Genomic DNA, 17,323 nt, shown 5'->3' on the forward strand with positions numbered 1-17,323 from the left:
CCCAGGAGGCGGAGGTTGCGGTGAGCTGAGATCGCGCCATTGCACTCCAGCCTGGGTAACAGGAGCAAAACTCAGTCTCAAAAACTCAGTCTCAAAAAAAAAAAAAAAAAAAAAAAAAAAAAGAAAGTGAAAAGGCAACTCAAAGAAAGGGAGAACTTATTTGCACATTTTATATCTGATAAAATACATGTACCCAGAGCACATCAGGAATCTTACAACTCTGGCCAGGCATAGTAGCTCAAACCTGTAATGCCAGCAGTTTGGGAGGCCGAGGCAGGCAGATCACCTGAGGTCAAGAGTAAGACCAGCCTGGCCAACATGGTGAAACCCTGTCTTTACTAAAAATACAAAAAATTAGCTATGCATGGTGGCTTGTGCCTGTAGTCTCAGCTACTTGGGAGGCTGAGGCAGGAGAATCACTTGAACCTTGGGGGTGGAGGCTACAGTGAGCTGAGATTGTGCCATTGCACTGCAGCCAGACTCCATCTCAAAAAAAAAAAAAAAGAGAAAAAAATCTTACAACTCAATAATAAAAAGTTAAATGACCTGCGTAAGCAATGGATACAGTATATTAATAGATATTCTTCCTAGGAAGATATACAGATGTCCAGTAAACATGAGAAAACATTCAGTATCAGTCATTAATTAATTATTAACTATTAATTAAGTTAGGGACCTGTTAGAAGGTGTTATATTAGTTTGGTCAAGTGAGAATGAAGGACTGGTGTAGGTGGTAGAGGTCTAAGAGAGAAGGGAACAGATGGAATTGATAACCCTGAAGCAAGTGGCTGGGAAGGAAAAAAAAGTCCAAAAACGGACTTTTAGATTTTGAACCTAAGTGACTTGGTTGATAAAACTATTAAGCAATGGAGGAAAAACACAGAGGTTGTTTTTATTAGAAAAACTGAAGAGTTTATTTTTTGGTTTAGTTTCAGGAACTAGGAGACCTCTAAGAGATTTAATGGCAGTTAGAAAGTGAAGCCATGTAGTATAGCAGAAAGAGCACTTGGCTTGTTTCTTCTATAAAATGAAAGATTTTGATCTAAAAGGTGGTTATGTTATGGTGACTGTGAGCAATGATTTTAGATCCCTGCTTGTTTGGGTTTAGCTTCTCACTGTTTAACTTGGATATATTATTTATTGTCTCTCGGCCTCAGATTCTGTAAATTCAGGATAACAGTTCTGTGCCTACCTAATATTGCTACTGTGAGGAATATGTATACACACACAGATTATTTAGAACAATGCCTAGTGCATAGTAAGCTTAGTGTTACATAGCTAAAGTCCTTTTCAGATCTGAGGATCCATTGTTATGTGGTCAATTTCTGTGAGACTGGCATTCCAAGGTAGAGGTCAGGGCCAGAGACATAGGTTAATCGTTTCTTTTCTAAAGTATTGTTGAATTGATGGGATGAGATACCAGAGTAGAAAGTGGAAAGAACATGAATGGCAAAGGCAAACTGTTGAGGAACACTTCTATTATGAACAAGAGACAGAAATACATAGGAGAGGCCAGTGGAAGAACATTCAGAGAAAGAAGGAAAACTAGGAGGTACTCTCATGAATGGCAAGAATAGAAAAGATACGGTCAAGGGAAGATTGTCTTTTAGAGTAGAGACTACTTGAGCTAAGTTTGAAGGTTTATGGGATGTATCTGATAGGGAGAAGTTGAAGATGAAAGCAAATAATTGATAGAGCATAGTTCTTTGAGGATTCAAGGGGCAGATTTAGCTTTAAGGGGAAGAAATACCATTTATTTCTTTGAGTTAGAATAAAAGAAGGGATGGATATATGGTGGAGCAGTCAAATTTTTGAGCTGGGAAATTCAGAAGTCAAAGAAGCTCATGTTGGATAACTTCAGTTTGCTTACATTAAATAGGAAGCAAGGTCATCTGTAGAGATAGTGGAAGGTAGGCAACAAAAGTGAAAAGTGTTTCCAAGCAGCTTTAAATGTTCTCCTTAATTCTGTTCTTTGTATTAATGGAAAACAAATTATCTATTCCAATTATAGCAGGTAATATTTACTGAGCCTTTACTGTCTGCCAGGTATCATGCTAAGAGTTTGTTTCAAACTGAAAACATCCGTAAGAGGCAAATGGTATTAGTAGTGGTATCCACACATTACAGAGGGTAATAAATGAAACAGAGAAAGGATGGCAAATTATTGTCTGTTACCCAGCTGAGAGGTGGAACCAAGATTGAATAGCACATCTGACTGAGTCTCAGCTCTTAACGATTATGCTTTCTGATGTTTTACTTTCAAATTTCATTAAAACCATGAAGTGTTGGTTTGAGAATATACATGGATTAATGGGATAGAAAAATATAGAAAAATAGCCCAGGTATACAGCAGAATGTAACTTTAATGAAAGTTATATTTTAAATAAATGGAAAGGATGGCTGGTTAGATAAGTGCATTAGAGCAATTAACTATTAATTTGACAAAAATTATTAAATTTGACTCTTTTTTTAAATCTACAGTAGAAATCAGAATAGTGGTTGTCTATGGCAGGTCAGACATTACATTAAAGGCACAAAGAAACTTTCTGGAGTAATAGGAATGTTCCGTAATTTTATATATTTATTTTTATTTTTTTGAGATAGAGTCTGGCTCAGTTGCCAAGGCTGAAGTTTAGTGGCGCAATCTTGGCTCGCTGCAACCTCCATCTCCTGGGTTCAAGCAATTCTGCTGCCTCAGCCTCCCAAATAGCTGGGATTACAGGCGTGTACCACCACGCCCGGATAATTCCTGTATTTTTAGTAGAGACAGGGTTTTGCTGTGTTGACCAGACTAGTCCTGAACTCCTGACCTCAAGTGATCTGCCTGCCTCGGCCTCCCAAAGTGCTGAGATTACAGGCATGAGCCACCATGCGTGGCCAATGTTCTGTAATTTGATTGTGTTACATAGGCAGGGATTTTTGGTCAAAACTCATCAAATTGTACATTTAAAATCTGCACATTACACTCTGTAAATTTTATCTCAGTTTTAAAAAGGAAAGCCAAGTGCAGTGGCTCACACCTGTAGTCCCAGCTACTCAGGAGGCTGAGGTGAGAGGATCATTTGAGCATAGGAGTTACAGGCTATTCTGGGCCACATAGCAAGACTGCAACATAGCAACATCTCTTTAAAAACAAACAGGCTGGGCGCGGTGGTTCATGCCTGTAATCCCAGTACTTTGGGAGGCCAAGGCAGGAGGATCACGAGGTCAAGAGATCAAGACCATCCTGGCCAACATGGTGAAACCCCGTCTCTACTAAAAATAATAAAACTACAGGCATGTAGTAGTCCCAGCTACTTGGGAGGCTAAGACAGGAGAATCTCTTGAACCCAGGAGGCGGAGGTTGCAGTGAGCCGAGATTGTGCCACTGTACTCCTGCTTGGCAACAGAGAGAGACTCTGTCTCAGAAACCAACGAACCAACCAAAAAATCAGTTAACAGAGAAAAACAAGATAAAACAAAAATAAGACAAATCAATATGTAGATCTCCAAGACATTGTTAAACGAAGAAAGAGCTGGCTATAGAATGAGACATGCAATATACCACTTATATAAAGAAAAAAGAATTGCCACCAGACCAGATTCTTTCTGTGGATCTACATTCATACGTATAAAGGTATCGTGGTTCTTGAGTGCAGCTGCCCCATTCCACTAATAAATTCTTCATCTAATGTCAATCTCAGATGGTCTTAGGGTTTCCTTCCAGGTTGCAGAAAGGAAGGGCTTTTATCTTATAACACTGTTAGCATAAATGTCATTTTCCCTGCTGATGGTAATACTCGGTGGTAAAATATCCTCAGTGAAGAAAGATAGTCAATTTCTGGAAATTTTAGGTTTAAAAAATGACCTGTTTGCATAGTGAAAGTAGTGTCTTTTTTTTTTTTTTTGAGACAGGGTCTCACTCCGACGTCCAGGCTGGAGTGCAGTGGTATGATCTTGGCTCACTGCAACCTCTTCCTCCCAGCTTCAAGCAATTCTCCTGCCACAGCCTCCTGAGTAGCTGGAATTACAGGTGCCCATCACCATACCCAGCTACTTTTTGTATTTTTAGTAGAAAGGGGGTTTCACCCTGTTGAACAGGCTAGTCTTAAGCTCCTGACCTCAGGTGATCCACCCACCTTGGCCTCCCAAAGTGCTAGGATTACAGGCGTGAGCCACCACGTCTGGCCTTGAAAGTAGTATCTTTTAAGAGGCAGCCTCATAGAACTGCTATTGAGCTAGAAGCAGTCCAGGGATGTGAGTTCTCATCCTGATGCTGCTGCTGAGCAGATGGGTGTTTTGTAGCAATCCATTTAATCTCTCTGGACCTCAGTTTCCTTCTTAATTACATTAATGGAATGGACAGATCGCTGAGCATCTTTCAGGCCTAAGATCCAATGAACCCTGTTCATTCACATGGAGCTTACATGGAAGTTTCACTCAGCCTACGGTAGGTACATGGAAAGTAAAATTTTTGCTTTTATGTTTTGAAACAGGTGACAACCAAAGCCAAGCAACTGAAGGATTCAGTGACCTGCTCCCCAGGTGAGTTCACACTTCCTCTACTTCTTTAGTCTAAAGTGGTTTCTTCTAAATTAATCCCTTTTTATAATAACTTCTTTAAATATAAGCATCTGGAAGTTTTGCCTAATGAACTCTAAATCTGGTGGTATCTCTAAAAGGGGTTGAAATACAGGCACCAGTAAGCCAGTCCAGCCCTGAACATACTGGTGCAGAGAAGAGATATTTAATTAATAAGTTTAAAGAAGTGTATAGATCTTCTCTAGTATTTGTGGGGACAGGGAACACAGGAAAAAGCCATGTGTTCTGTACTCCATGCAAATGCTGTGTGCACACTGTTTCCTCACACTGTTCAACCCCTTCACCACTGCACTCACAGAGCTACCCTTTGAGACAGATGACAAACAGCTTTCCTGAGCATTTGTCTTTCTTAAAAGCGATTTCCTCCAAGATTAACTGGAATTTTGTTAGAGTCTCAATATTCTTTGTTCAGGAAGTAAGAAAATGCCTCAAAACATTCCAACCAAACTCAAATACAGGTCCCAGGGAGAGTAATGCAGATAAAGAAGCCAGTGATTAGCAAACCCAGAGATCTCAAAAAGCCATCCCAGCCAGGCGTGGTGGCACAAGTATCATTTCAACTCCTCTAGAGGCTGAAGTGGGAGGATCACTTCAGCCCAGGAGTTCAAAACCAGACTGGGCAACATAGTGAAACCCCTATTTCTGAAAAATAAATATAAAAATATAATAATTTTTTAAAAAGAATTCAACTTGGAGTTCTCCAGGCTTTGGCAAAGAGGACATTTCCAGATTTATTTTTCTGCTAATGAAGTTATTTCTGTGGGCATGGAGACAGGGACAGGATAATGGGATTTTTTTTTTTTTTTTTTTTTTTTTTAGATGGAGTTTTGCTCTTGTTACCCAGGCTGGAGTGCAATGGCGCGATCTCGGCTCACCGCAACCTCCGCCTCCTGGGTTCAGGCAATTCTCCTGCCTCAGCCTCCTGAGTAGCTGGGATTACAGGCACGCGCCACCATGCCCAGCTAATTTTTTGTATTTTTAATAGAGGCGGGGTTTCACCATGTTGACCAGGATGGTCTCGCTCTCTTGACCTCGTGATCCACCCGCCTTGGCCTCCCAAAGTGCTGGGATTACAGGCGTGAGCCACCGCGCCCGGCCGTGACAATGGGATGTTATATGACAGAAGCCTACTTCAAGACATTCTCCAAAATCATACCATTGAAAAGACACTGCAGTTCAGAGTAATTAACTGACATAGATCTTCCTGAATCTTTGGTGGAGGGGGTCAGAAGTGTGAAGACATTACGAAATGTGGAGTTGAGCATTTAAGCACATCTCTGAGGTGACACTTGTGGCTTAGAGAAGGCATCAGAAGCAGCTTCCAACAAAGAGCAGATCCATCATCAGGACAGAGAGGAAAAGAAACAAATCTGATGCAATATTTGGCCACATCCAAACATCCTGTGACTCTCTCTAAAAGCACCATAAGGTCTTTGTCACAAATATATATTCATTAAACTCATTTTGTTTTTTTTAATAGCCTTTAAGAAACCAAAGAATTTTGAAATAAAAGTGTTTCTTCTGATTATGTTCACAAATTATTGAAGAATCCCTAAGCAGCCTGATCCATTAAAGCCACAAAGCTATGCTTCTGAAATATTATTAGAAATTCTAAAATTGTTTCCTAAGATTGTGGATGCCTTTCAAAGACTTTGAGATGGGTGGTTTGGAAAACACAACTGGCTTAACAGGCTAGCACAAGGGAAAATGACCTTCTACAGATAAGAACACAGCCAGATGCAGGTATTCGGCTGTTTCTTATGAGAGTTGCTTTAGTCAGCATGGAAAGAAATGTTCACTAATAGAAACTCAAAAAATATATAGATAAAAGGAAGAAAATAACAATCACATGTAACCAGCATGGCCAGCAGGACACTACATGTGGATAGATGTATCTTTGTAGGTCATCTTTTCCAACTGTGATGGCCATTCAAAGTCAGGTGCCAAAATAAACCGAATTCCAAGCCAGGCCTTTGAGTATTTACCCAGTATTAAGCAATTTTTAATCTCATTGTTTTTAATGTTAATATTTTCATGAGAATGTTTCATTTCACATAATGATGTTTTTAGATTTTTTTATCCTTAATTTGATTTTTTTATATGTGTTTTATAATATGGAGTGGTAGATATAATTGAATAAGTAAATATGCATATATTAGAACTGAATAAAATGTTTTATTGATGAGGTATATAATCAAAAAATATGGAGGAGATAATGATAATGAAATGCTTTTTGTTTGCAGTAGCAAAAGACTGGGACCTGGAACTATTTAAATAAGTCATGACATATCCATTCAGTGGATTATTACGCAGCTGCTAAATCAGCGTGAATCTGCATGAGCTAATAAGAATAACCTCCAAGGAGGTTGTTGCCGTTATTAACATAAGAAAGGAGGAGGCAAATGCAGCTACATAGCGTATGCAAGACTCATTCTATTTCTAGATGTTCACGCACTCACACCCAAACTCATTTTTGCCTCTTAGAAAATGACCAGGAACCCAGACTAAGAAAGCAGACCACAAACCAAGTCTAAGCCACTTTTTTTCATTGTATTCCTTTTTGTAGTTGTTACGTTTTTTAAAATCGTGTGGGATATTTTTTTTTTTTGAGACAGAGTCTCACTGTGTTGCCCAGGTTGGAGTGCAATGGCCCTATCCTGGCTCACTGCAACCTTGCCTCCCGGGTTCAAGCGATTCTCCAGCCTCAGCCTCCCAAGTAGCTGTGATTGCAGACATCTGCCATCATGCCTGGTTAATTTTTGTATTTTTGTGGAGACAGGGTTTCACCTTGTTGGCCAGGCTGTTCTCAAACTCCTTACCTCAGGTGATCTCCCCGCCTTGGCCTCCCAATGTGCTGGGATTACAGATGTGAGCTACCGTGTCCAGCTGGATCTTTGTTTTTTTCTTTTTTGAGACGGAGTCTCACTGTTGCCTAGGCTGGAGTGCAGTGTCATGATCTTAGCTCTCTGTAACCTCTGCCTCCTGGGTTCAAGCAATTCTCTGCCTCAGCCTCCCGAGTATCTGGGATTACAGGCACGTGCTACCATGCCTGGCTAATTTTTTTTGTATTTTTAGTAGAGACAGGGTTTCACCATCTTGGCCAGCCTAGTCTTGAACTCCTGACTTCGTGATCCACCGGCCTCCACCTCCCAAAGTGCCACCATGCCTGGCCTTCTATCTCAGCTCAAATCAACCTCCACCTCCCGGATTCAAGCAATTCTCCTGCCTTAGCCTTCCGAGTAGCTGGGATTACAGGCTCCTACCACCACACCCGGCTAGTTTTTGTATTTATAGTAGAGAAGGGGTTTCTCCATGTTGGAGGCTGGTCTCGAACTCCCGACCTCAGGTGATCTGCCCCCCTTGGCCTCTCAAAGTGCTGGGATTACAGCCACCACGCCTGGCCAATTTTGGTTTTTATTAAATAAAAGCTAGTATAAAAAAGAGGAAACGTTACTGTAAAAAATGAAATAAAATATTGGCTCCTTTTTTATGTGTTTTGTTTTGTTTTGAGACAGAGCAAGACTCTGTTGCCAAGGCTGGAGTGCAATGGCACAATCTCGGCTAACTGCAGCCTCTGCCTCCTGGGTTCAAGCAATTTTCACATCTCAGCCACTCAAGGAGCTGGGATTACAGGCATGCGCCACCATGCCTGGCTAATTTTTTGTATTTTTAGTAGAGACTGGGTTTTGCCATGTTGCCCAAGCTGGTCTCGAACTCCTAGCCTTAAGCGATCCACCAGCCACAGCCTCCCAAAGTCCTGGAATTACAGGCATGAGCCACTGCACCCAGCTTAAAATATTGCCATTTTGTAGCTAAATTTTCATATATATTTATAATTATTTCCATACGAGAACCGCCTCTAAGTAAAATTAGAAGCATCACAAGTAAATAACATTTTGAAGGTTCACCTCCATTTGACAAATTGTTCTTTAAAAAGGCTAGACCTGTGCTGTCTAATATGGTAGCCACTTACCACATATAGCTATTTATGTTAAAGTTTAAATTAGCTAAAATTAAGTAAGGTTAAAAACTTTATTCCTCAGTGCTATACCAAGTGGTTTATGTACTAGTATCACAGCATGTTTCACTGGACAGCTCTGGCCTGGGCCAGTTTCTGCTCCCACTACTCGTGTCCACATGTATCCATTTTCCTACATCTTTGCCAGCACTGGGCATTGTCACACTTTCTAATCTTTGCCAATTTAATAATTGAAAAGTGGTGATTTATTGTTTCAGTTCTCTAATACTCATCAGCTGTTGTTGTAGTTCTTCCTTTGTGAGCTGCGTTCTTTGTCCTTATACTGAGTTGTAACTCCTACTGTATTGAGGATAGCAATGCTCTGTCATCTATTCTGTCCTATTACAAGGTTTAAAACTTTTATTATTAATTATTATTACCTTTAGAGACAAGATCTCACTCTATTGCCCAGGCTGGAACACAGTGGCTTGATCATAGCTTTCTGCAGCCTGAAACTCCTGGGCTGAAGCAGTCCTCCGTCCTTAGCCTTCCAAGTAGCTAGGACTACAGGTGTATACCACCATGCCCAGTTAATAAAGTTTTTAATAAATTTTTCTTTTCCATGTTTAAAATTCTTACTGTAGCTACCATTACAGTATAATTTACTCATACACTTGCCTTCCAGGGGCAGCACAGTATAAGGTTTGACCAGTTGATTTTTGTTTTGCCAGTGGAGCCAGTGAATCCTTCCTTTTTTTCTTTTTTTCTGAGTCAGAGTTTCACTCTTATTGCCCAGGCTGGAGTGCAATGGCCCAATCTCGGCTCACTGCAACCTCCGCCTCCCGGGTTCAAGCACTTCTCCTGTCTCAGCCTCCTGAATAGCTGGAATTACAGGTGTCTGCCACCATGCCCAGCTAATTTTTGTACTTTTAGTAGAGACAGGGTTTCATCATGTTGGCCAGGCTGATCTCAAACTTCTGACCTCAGGTGATCCACCCACCTCAGCCTCCCAAAGTGCTGGCATTACAGATGTGAGCCACTGTGTATGGCCGAATCCTTCCTTGTACTGAATAGCAGGTTACTCCTTCTCAAAGAGATGTTTGCATTCTTGTTCACAATCTGATTCTTTACATACCCATTAGTCCTCAGAGTAGAGAAAGGGAAAATGAGTTGGAATCAGAGTGGGTTCAGATCCCACTCTAGTGCTTTCTGAGCCTTCTTTTCCTAATCTGTAACATTAGGGTTATGATCCCTATCTTTCTAGAATAGTGTGGAAATGAAATTAAACCATGCATGCAAAATGCCTAGTGCACTGCCTGCTGTGTGCCTGGCAGCTGCTATTCTCACCATCTCCTAAATTCACCTTGCCCTTCACCTCTGTGTGACACGCCCCTCTTTCCTAGGAATGGTTAGACTCTCCGAACTGAAATCGACAGTTCAGAATTCCAGGCCCATCAAAACAGCCACCACCTTGCCCGATAACATCATCACCCAGCGAGAGGACACAGAGGGGGTGGCAGCAGAGGAGGAGCAGGAGGGGGACTCCGGGGAGCAGGAGATGGGGGGCACTGAGGCCCGGCCTCGGAGGCGAAAGCCAGCCAGGCTGCTGGAGGCCACGGCGAAGCTGGAGCCAGAGGAGAAGACCAGAGGAAAGCGGCAGAAGGACTTTGACGCAGCAGAACAAAATGAGTCCAGCGACGAGGAGAGCCAGAAAAAAGAGAGAGCTCGGGCTGCAGAGGAGCCATGGACTCAGAATCAACAGAAACTTCTGGAACTGGCATTGCAGCAGTATCCAAAGGGATCCTCTGATCGTTGGGACAAAATAGCCAGATGTGTCCCATCCAAGAGCAAGGTGAGTGACAGGCAAAGAGACCTCCACATGGGTGTTAGAATCCCACCGGAGGGGCCACAGCTTATCTGCCTGTGGCTTTTTCCCTCTTATTCCTATCTACTGACACCTGTCCCGTAATCTATTCCCCAGTTATCCTCCAGTATATTTCTCCCTAGAGCATGTGAATCTGTGCACTCAGGTGGTTTATGTGTGCAGTTGAGCTCAAGATTCTAAGTTTCATCATCACACAGAACAAGATTCTAAGTTTCATCATCACACAGAACAAGATTTCTAAGTTTCATCATCACACAGGTGGTTATAGAAACTTCACCCACAGCACTCGCCTACCTTCTTGAGAACTCGCCCACTCAGGCTGGGCTTTAAGGGCACATGGGAGGCTCAGCTGGCGCCCCGTCACTGTGAAACGTGGCAGTTGGGGAGGGTCAGGATGGAAAGCTCCCTTGAACCAGGCTGAGGGTTTATAAATCACAAGGCCCATTGGCTGTGCAGCAAATCTTTGACCAAAAGCATAGCTGATGTAGATGGTATTGCTGTGATCAAATTTGATTCTGCCGTGTAAATAACTCTGGACTCAGTGGGTGCAAATGGTGGCTGCGCAGAGGCCCCAAGGCCATATCTGTGTGTGGTCCGTGCCAGGCAACAGCTAGGGTTGGGCTTACCTTCCGTGGCGTGGCTGTTTGTGGTTGGCCTTTTCCCCTGCCTGTAGCTCTTGGCGTCTGCTCAGACACATTTGAGATGGTTCTCAGATAAAAACTCAGATGGAAGGAGAAGGTGGGAGTGCCCTGTGGAGAGTTCACCCACCCGGCTTGGGGGCCTCTTTTCTGTGATCTGCCTGTGAGGTGCTGCAGAACTCCAGAGTGTGTGAGGCTTCTTTCCCTATAGCTAGACTGTTAGTCAAGGCATCACAAACACTGAGAATCAAAAGCCCGGATCTCTTCCACCTTCTGTGCCTCCCTCAGTCGCCTCTGGGCACATTGATGCTCATTTACATTCTTATTTTTTTAATGGAAATTCTATGTTAGAAAATCCAGCTCGTGGCCATGCATGTCCCTGAGTGTACAGGTCTAGTCATCTCCACCTTCTTTAAAATGATGAAAGTTGAGAGTTCTGGGGAGAAAAATAAACCGTTGGTGGTTGATCTATCTGGGAAGCGCAGATTCTCCCAGCCTCTCCAACTGGTTTGCCAGAAGTAACTATTTTTCCCAAATCTCTCTAGCATCTGTCAGGACACAGGCGTCTCCATGTGTGATGAGTCCACACTGGCTTATAAACGAAGGGGCTGGAGCTTGGATTCCTAAGGATGGAACCCCAGGAGCTCATGCCTGGGGCATGGAAACCTTCCTATTTTCAACCAGCAATGAGCAGGGCTTCCTCAGCCTACAGGTGTTCCCCTGAATCCTTGACTTCAGAGCCAGCCAGGGCTGAGCTGCCTGCTGGTCCTGGAGCCTGGGCCTGGCTGCATGGGCTCAGCTAAGAGCTCCCAGCATGCTGTCCTTCTCAGGTTAAGTGCTGAGTGTGGCCACATCTGGTCTCGGTACTATGTGATTAGGGACAGCATAGCTACTAAGGAAAGACTGATACCTTTAAAGACCTTAGGCAAGTAATATTTGGGGATGCAGAAAAAAAATCTTAGAAGAGACTCTGATAAAACCACTAAGCTAAAATTCTAGAATAGACATCCTTTCCCTGTCCCAGGCAGCTGATAAAGTCACTTTACACTGGACCCTAAGCCACCGAAAGCTACAGAACCACAGGGCCAGTATTTTTGGAACAGAAACAGAATAGATTCTGTTAAGTTCCTTTTGATCAACATGAGAATAATGAGGCCTCTCCGTACCATCGTCCCACCTCTGTTTTGGTCTTGAGCCCGAGCCCAGGGCGTGACAGCTGTGGGCAGCTGAGGTCTGAGGTGGGTGGCTCTGCAACCTGTAGGGTGGGATGGAGGTGGGGCTGGGAGGAGCAAGGGGGAGGGTTCCAGCCACATCCTGCCAGTGTCCTGGGGGCTGGCCCCCACAAAGGTTTCAGCAGCCCCTAGGGAAAGCCGGAGCCACAGAAGAAGACTATTGTGGCTGCCTGGCTGGCCCCAGCGTGTTTGACTTCTCTAAAGTAGCATGTTGTGATGAAAGAGTGAGATGTTAACATGAAAATGAGAGTTAGCAAGCTGAAAGTCCCGATCATGATGCTAGTATGCCTCACAAACAGCTGCCCCAGCCCCTCACCCCTGTTGAGCACCTTCCCCTCCAGCTTCGCTTGCAGGAGCCCTTCTCACACTGCCCAGCCAGGTCTGCCTTGTGAGCGGCTGGACTCCAGGATATCCCAGAGTTCTGGGCAGAGGAACTGGATGCAAGGCTCTTCACGAGCAGAAGCCGGCAGACCAGTCACACGGGGACCACACTGACTTGGGCAAGTGACTGTTTCACCTCTCTTTTTTTCTTCCTACAGGAAGACTGTATCACTAGGTACAAGTTGCTGGTTGAACTGGTCCAAAAGAAAAAACAAGCTAAAAGCTGAATATTCTGGGAGAGGATGTTCACCTTAATTTTCTAAAATGAATATCTTAAAAATCTTACGCAGAAATTTGCATTTTGTACCTCAATATTTCTACGTCATGTGCCTTAGTAAAAAAAATAAATAAATAAATAAAAGATGCGTGTTGTGCTATATTGTTTAAGCAAATACTGTGCGGGGGTGAAAGGATTTGGGTATTTTGCAGATTATTTTATTTCTCATCACGCGAGGTTTCCTTTCTTAGGGAATAAACAAATAGTTCTTTCTAATGATCATGGTTTTGAAGGAACATGTGAAAAAACGAATGTGATAGGAATTCAAACTTAATGTTTCTCCCAAACCACCACCAAAGAACACAGCAGTTCATGTCTTTATTGGCAGTTGAGCAGCAAGATCAGTTGCTTGGGGAGAAAGAAAACCAGGTTGGTATCCAGCTGGCTGGCTAAGAACAACATGAGATTATCTTAATTAGTTAAATATATCTAGGGAAAAAAAAACAGTCTAGGTGAACCAGGAGATAAGGTAATACGCTCTAAGTCTGAGCTGCTTGATAGAAATGTGTTCCCACCTGATAGAATTTCCAGAGAACATGCAGGACAGTTTTCAGGAAATGATGAAATTAAGTCCTTTTTTTGTACCTAAGTTAAAATCACTATCCTGACTATTTTATACTATTACTTTCTGTCGAAGTCTTTCTTGCTGTGCTTGAACTGTCACCGTCAGCCGAGTGCTCCTTTTAAATCTTCTGTAATTTGCTCAGGGCGTGGAAATAGTGTGATGAACGCAGCTTGCCTGAACTTGAAAATCATGAAGATAACCAGACACAGTTAAGGGATGTGATTTGATAAAATATCTTAAAGATGTCATTTTCTCTAAGGACTGAAGTGAGGGTACAGTTTCCTGGAGGAAAGTTTGGGTGGCGGAGGTCCCCACTCTGCAGTGCAAGCTTCTTTCCATACAGAGGACATGGAACCAGGTAAGTCCGCAGCCCTTTCCCTAACAGGAGGAGACAGAGGCTGTCTCAGGTCTCAGGCCAACACCCGGCTCTGAGCAGATGTTGTAGGGAACTTACACCTCAGACGCAACCCTCTCATCCCAAAAAGAGCAGTGGAAAAGTGAAAAAACAGCAGATTGCAGGCTGAGTATCCCTTATCCAAAATTTTTGAGACCACAAGTTTCAAATTTTGCATATTTTTTTCTGATTTTGAATTTTCGTGGAGTATTTTTTGAGACGGAGTCTCACTCTGACGCCCAGCCTGGAGTGCAGTGGCACAATCTTGGCTCACTGCAAACTCCACCACCTGGGTTCAAGCGATTCTCCTGCCTCAGCCTCCCCCGAGTAGCTGGACTACAGACTCGTGCCACCATACCCAACTAATTTTTTTTTTTTGTATTTTTAGTAGAGATGGGGTTTCACCATGTTAGCAAGGATGGTCTTGATCTCCTGACCTTGTGATCCACCCGCCTCAGCCTCCCAAAGTTTGGGATTACAGGCGAGCCACTGTGCCCAGCCTGATTTTGGATTATTTACATATACATAATAGGTTGGCATGGGGATGGGACCCAAGTCTAAACACCACATTCTTTGTTGTTTGTTTTTGGAGACAGAGTCTCACTCTGCCACCCAGGTTGGAGTGCAGTGGTGCGGTCTCGGCTCACTGCAACCTCCGCCTCCCAGGTTCAAGCAATTCTCCTGCTTTGGCCTCCCAAGTAGCTGGAACTACAGGCATGTGCCACCACACCTGGCTAATTTTTGTATTTTTAGTAGAGATGAGTTTTGTCATGTTACCCAGGCTGGTCTCGAACTCTTGATCTCAAGTGATCCTCCTGCCTCAGCCTCCCAAAGTTCTGGGATTACAGACGTTTATTATGTTTGACATACACCTTATGCACACAGCCTAAAGGTAATTTTATGCAATATTTTTCATAATTTTGTGCATGAAACAAAGTTTATTTGCTGAACCCATCAGAAAGCAGAGGCATCAGGTGTGAAATTTTCCACTTGTGGCATCACATTGGCACTCCAAAAATTTGGATCTTGAGAGCATTTCGGATCTTGGATTTGAGGTTAGGGATGTTTAGCCTCTGCCCGCCACCATCTCCGTGGTCTGGTTTGCACAGAACTGCCTGCGTCAGGAGGCAGCAGCTTCCATCAGCCTCAGCCAGCAGGGACAGGGTAGCGGTGCTTGTCTGGCCAGGAGGGGAGAGGGGACAGGCACAGTCACCCAGCCCCAGTGGTGTTCACTGTCTTCTTCCTGTAACAAGCCACAGCCAAGCCAGTCAGGGGAGTCTGAGTCTTCCCCAGAACTCTGTCCTGCTGCTAGGGGGCGGCTAGGGGGCGACGAGGTGGCCACTGTGCGATTGCAGTGGTTACGTGTGAGTGACACATCCGAGAAGGAAGCTGGTTCCTGGAGAGGGACAGGGACAGAGGAGGATCATCCTGGCCATGTGCCAGGCTGGGGGCTGCTCTGGTGTCTGAGTCCAGCCTCGGGCCTGTCACGCAGCCCAGGACACTCTGTGCTATTAAATTGCCCTTTTCACTTACAGCACCCTGAATTGGGTTCCTCTCACACACACCCCAAAGCCCGATTAGGAGTTTCCTGGGCTTTCTGTGGGAGAGGCCCATAGGGGTCCAGAGGTGCTTCAGGAAATTTGGCTGCTGGAACCCCTCACCTCACACTGCCCTCACCTTCTCCAGCTGCCTGGAGACAGTGAGGTGCTAGTGTGATTCTCCTGCCTCAGCCTCCCGAGTAGCTGGACTACAGACACGTGCCACCATGCCCGGCTAATTTTTTTTTTTTTTTTTTTTTGTATTTTTAATAGAGACGGGGTCTCTGCCTGCCAGGAAAGGCCTGCTGCCCATGGTGTCCCTTTGTGAGGCTCTGGGGGCCAAGGAGTCAGTTGAAGTAGGATGAGGTGAGGGGACTTTGCGGGGAGGGAGGCCAGGGTTGGAGGCTGGGCAGAAGGACTCGTGCGGGCTCCCAGCTCTCAGAGCACAGCCCTGTAGACAGACAGGTGAGAGCTGCCACCCTGGATCATAGAAGGAGAATGCTGAACGGGCATGGGGGCGTGGGACATGCACCAGCCAGGCAGACACAGCCCTGGCACACCCCTTGTCCCCTCCTGCTCCCAGACCTTGTCCTCCCAAGCCACCCTCCCTGCCCACAAGGAGGCCTCCCCACACCATGCCCACCTCCCACAAGTGGCCTGCGCTTGCTTTTCTGCTCTTGCTGCCTTGCTCATGAGAACCAACCCAACCACTCTCTCCTTTCCTCTCCAGTTTTCACTTTTTTTTTTTAAGAGAGAGAGTCCCGCTTTGTTGCCTAGGCTGGAGAGCAGTGGCGGGATCATGACTCACTACATCCTCAAACTCATGGGCTCAAGTAGTCCCCCTGCCTCCTTCCCAAATGCCAGGACCACAGGCGCACATCACCACACCTGGCTCATTTTTTTCTGTTTTTTTTTGTAGAGATGGGTCTGGCTTTGTGGCCCAGGCTGGTTTTCCCTTTTTGAGGGAAGAAAAGAAGTCTGTGGGACATTACCATGTGTGCTATTTTTTCCTTGTTAAATGAGATCTGAGTAAACGTGAACCTGGAATGTCCCAAGTAGGAGGGCAAACCCTAGTCCCCCCAGGCCCAGGGCCCTGGACTGCTCGCTGGCCCCACACATCCTCCGTGGGCTTGGAGCCTCTCCAAGGGATCACTTCTAGGGTCTGCAGTGCGTTCTTGTGGACATCCTCAGCTGGCATAACTTAGTCTCCTGAGGGTGAAGCTGATATCAAGAACAGCCCAGGGCCACCCTGAGAGCGGTCACCGAGCAGAACTGAGGTGCACTGGGCCCCGCTGCGGCCTCCAGGCCTCTACTTCTGGGGACCCCACAGCTCCGGCTCCTTGGCAGCCACCGCCCCAACTCCCTGTCCCCATGGCAATGTCCATTTGCTCGTATTGCAAGAAGTGAGACCCAGCTGGAGGTGGGGGACACTGGCTCCCGCACTGTCGGCTGAGCTGGGTGACATCAGGTGTGTTGTTCTACTCTGCCTCAGTTCCCCATCTGGAGAAACAGAGAATAATGGCGGCTGCCACTTAGGTTGTTAGGATGATAGAGTGAGATCGTCTATATGAAGTCTTTAACCCAGTGCGTGGCTCGGCAGAAACAATGTTGTGTTATTTGTGACAGCCTGGCTTCCTGTCACCATCATCTCCACAATGGCCACAGCAGAGCTGATGGGCCAGGGTCAGGCTCCTTCCATCTCCTGCCCGTGGAGGTGGGAATCCCAACCTGGGGCCTAGGGGCACTCCATTCACTCACAGGGACCCTGCAAAGGGTTTGCAAAATCTATCTTGGATGTGAGGGTCCACATCTTTCACTGGGTGCCCCAAAAGTCTCTCACCCAAAAAGGCTCATAGCCTGTGCGGTGACATTTC

At 44.9% G+C, this 17,323-nt stretch overlaps 1 protein-coding gene across 1 annotated transcript in view; it reads left to right on the forward strand.

Annotated features, from left to right (window-relative positions):
- Positions 1 to 13,040, forward strand: part of DNAJC1 (DnaJ heat shock protein family (Hsp40) member C1) — a 226,393-nt gene extending 213,353 nt beyond the window's left edge. Inside the window, exons 10-12 of the mRNA XM_012450115.2 lie at positions 4,476 to 4,524; positions 9,943 to 10,391; positions 12,834 to 13,040. Of these exons, the coding sequence (XP_012305538.1) occupies positions 4,476 to 4,524; positions 9,943 to 10,391; positions 12,834 to 12,902 (567 nt within the window). The 3' untranslated portion in view covers positions 12,903 to 13,040. The remainder of the gene's footprint in view (positions 1 to 4,475; positions 4,525 to 9,942; positions 10,392 to 12,833) is intronic.
- Positions 13,041 to 17,323: the final 4,283 nt, after the last annotated feature.

The sequence above is a fragment of the Aotus nancymaae genome, unplaced genomic scaffold (genome assembly GCF_030222135.1).
Source record: "Aotus nancymaae isolate 86718 unplaced genomic scaffold, 86718_ANA_hifiasm-v0.15.2.pri h1tg000077l, whole genome shotgun sequence".
Classification (NCBI taxonomy): domain Eukaryota; kingdom Metazoa; phylum Chordata; class Mammalia; order Primates; family Aotidae; genus Aotus; species Aotus nancymaae.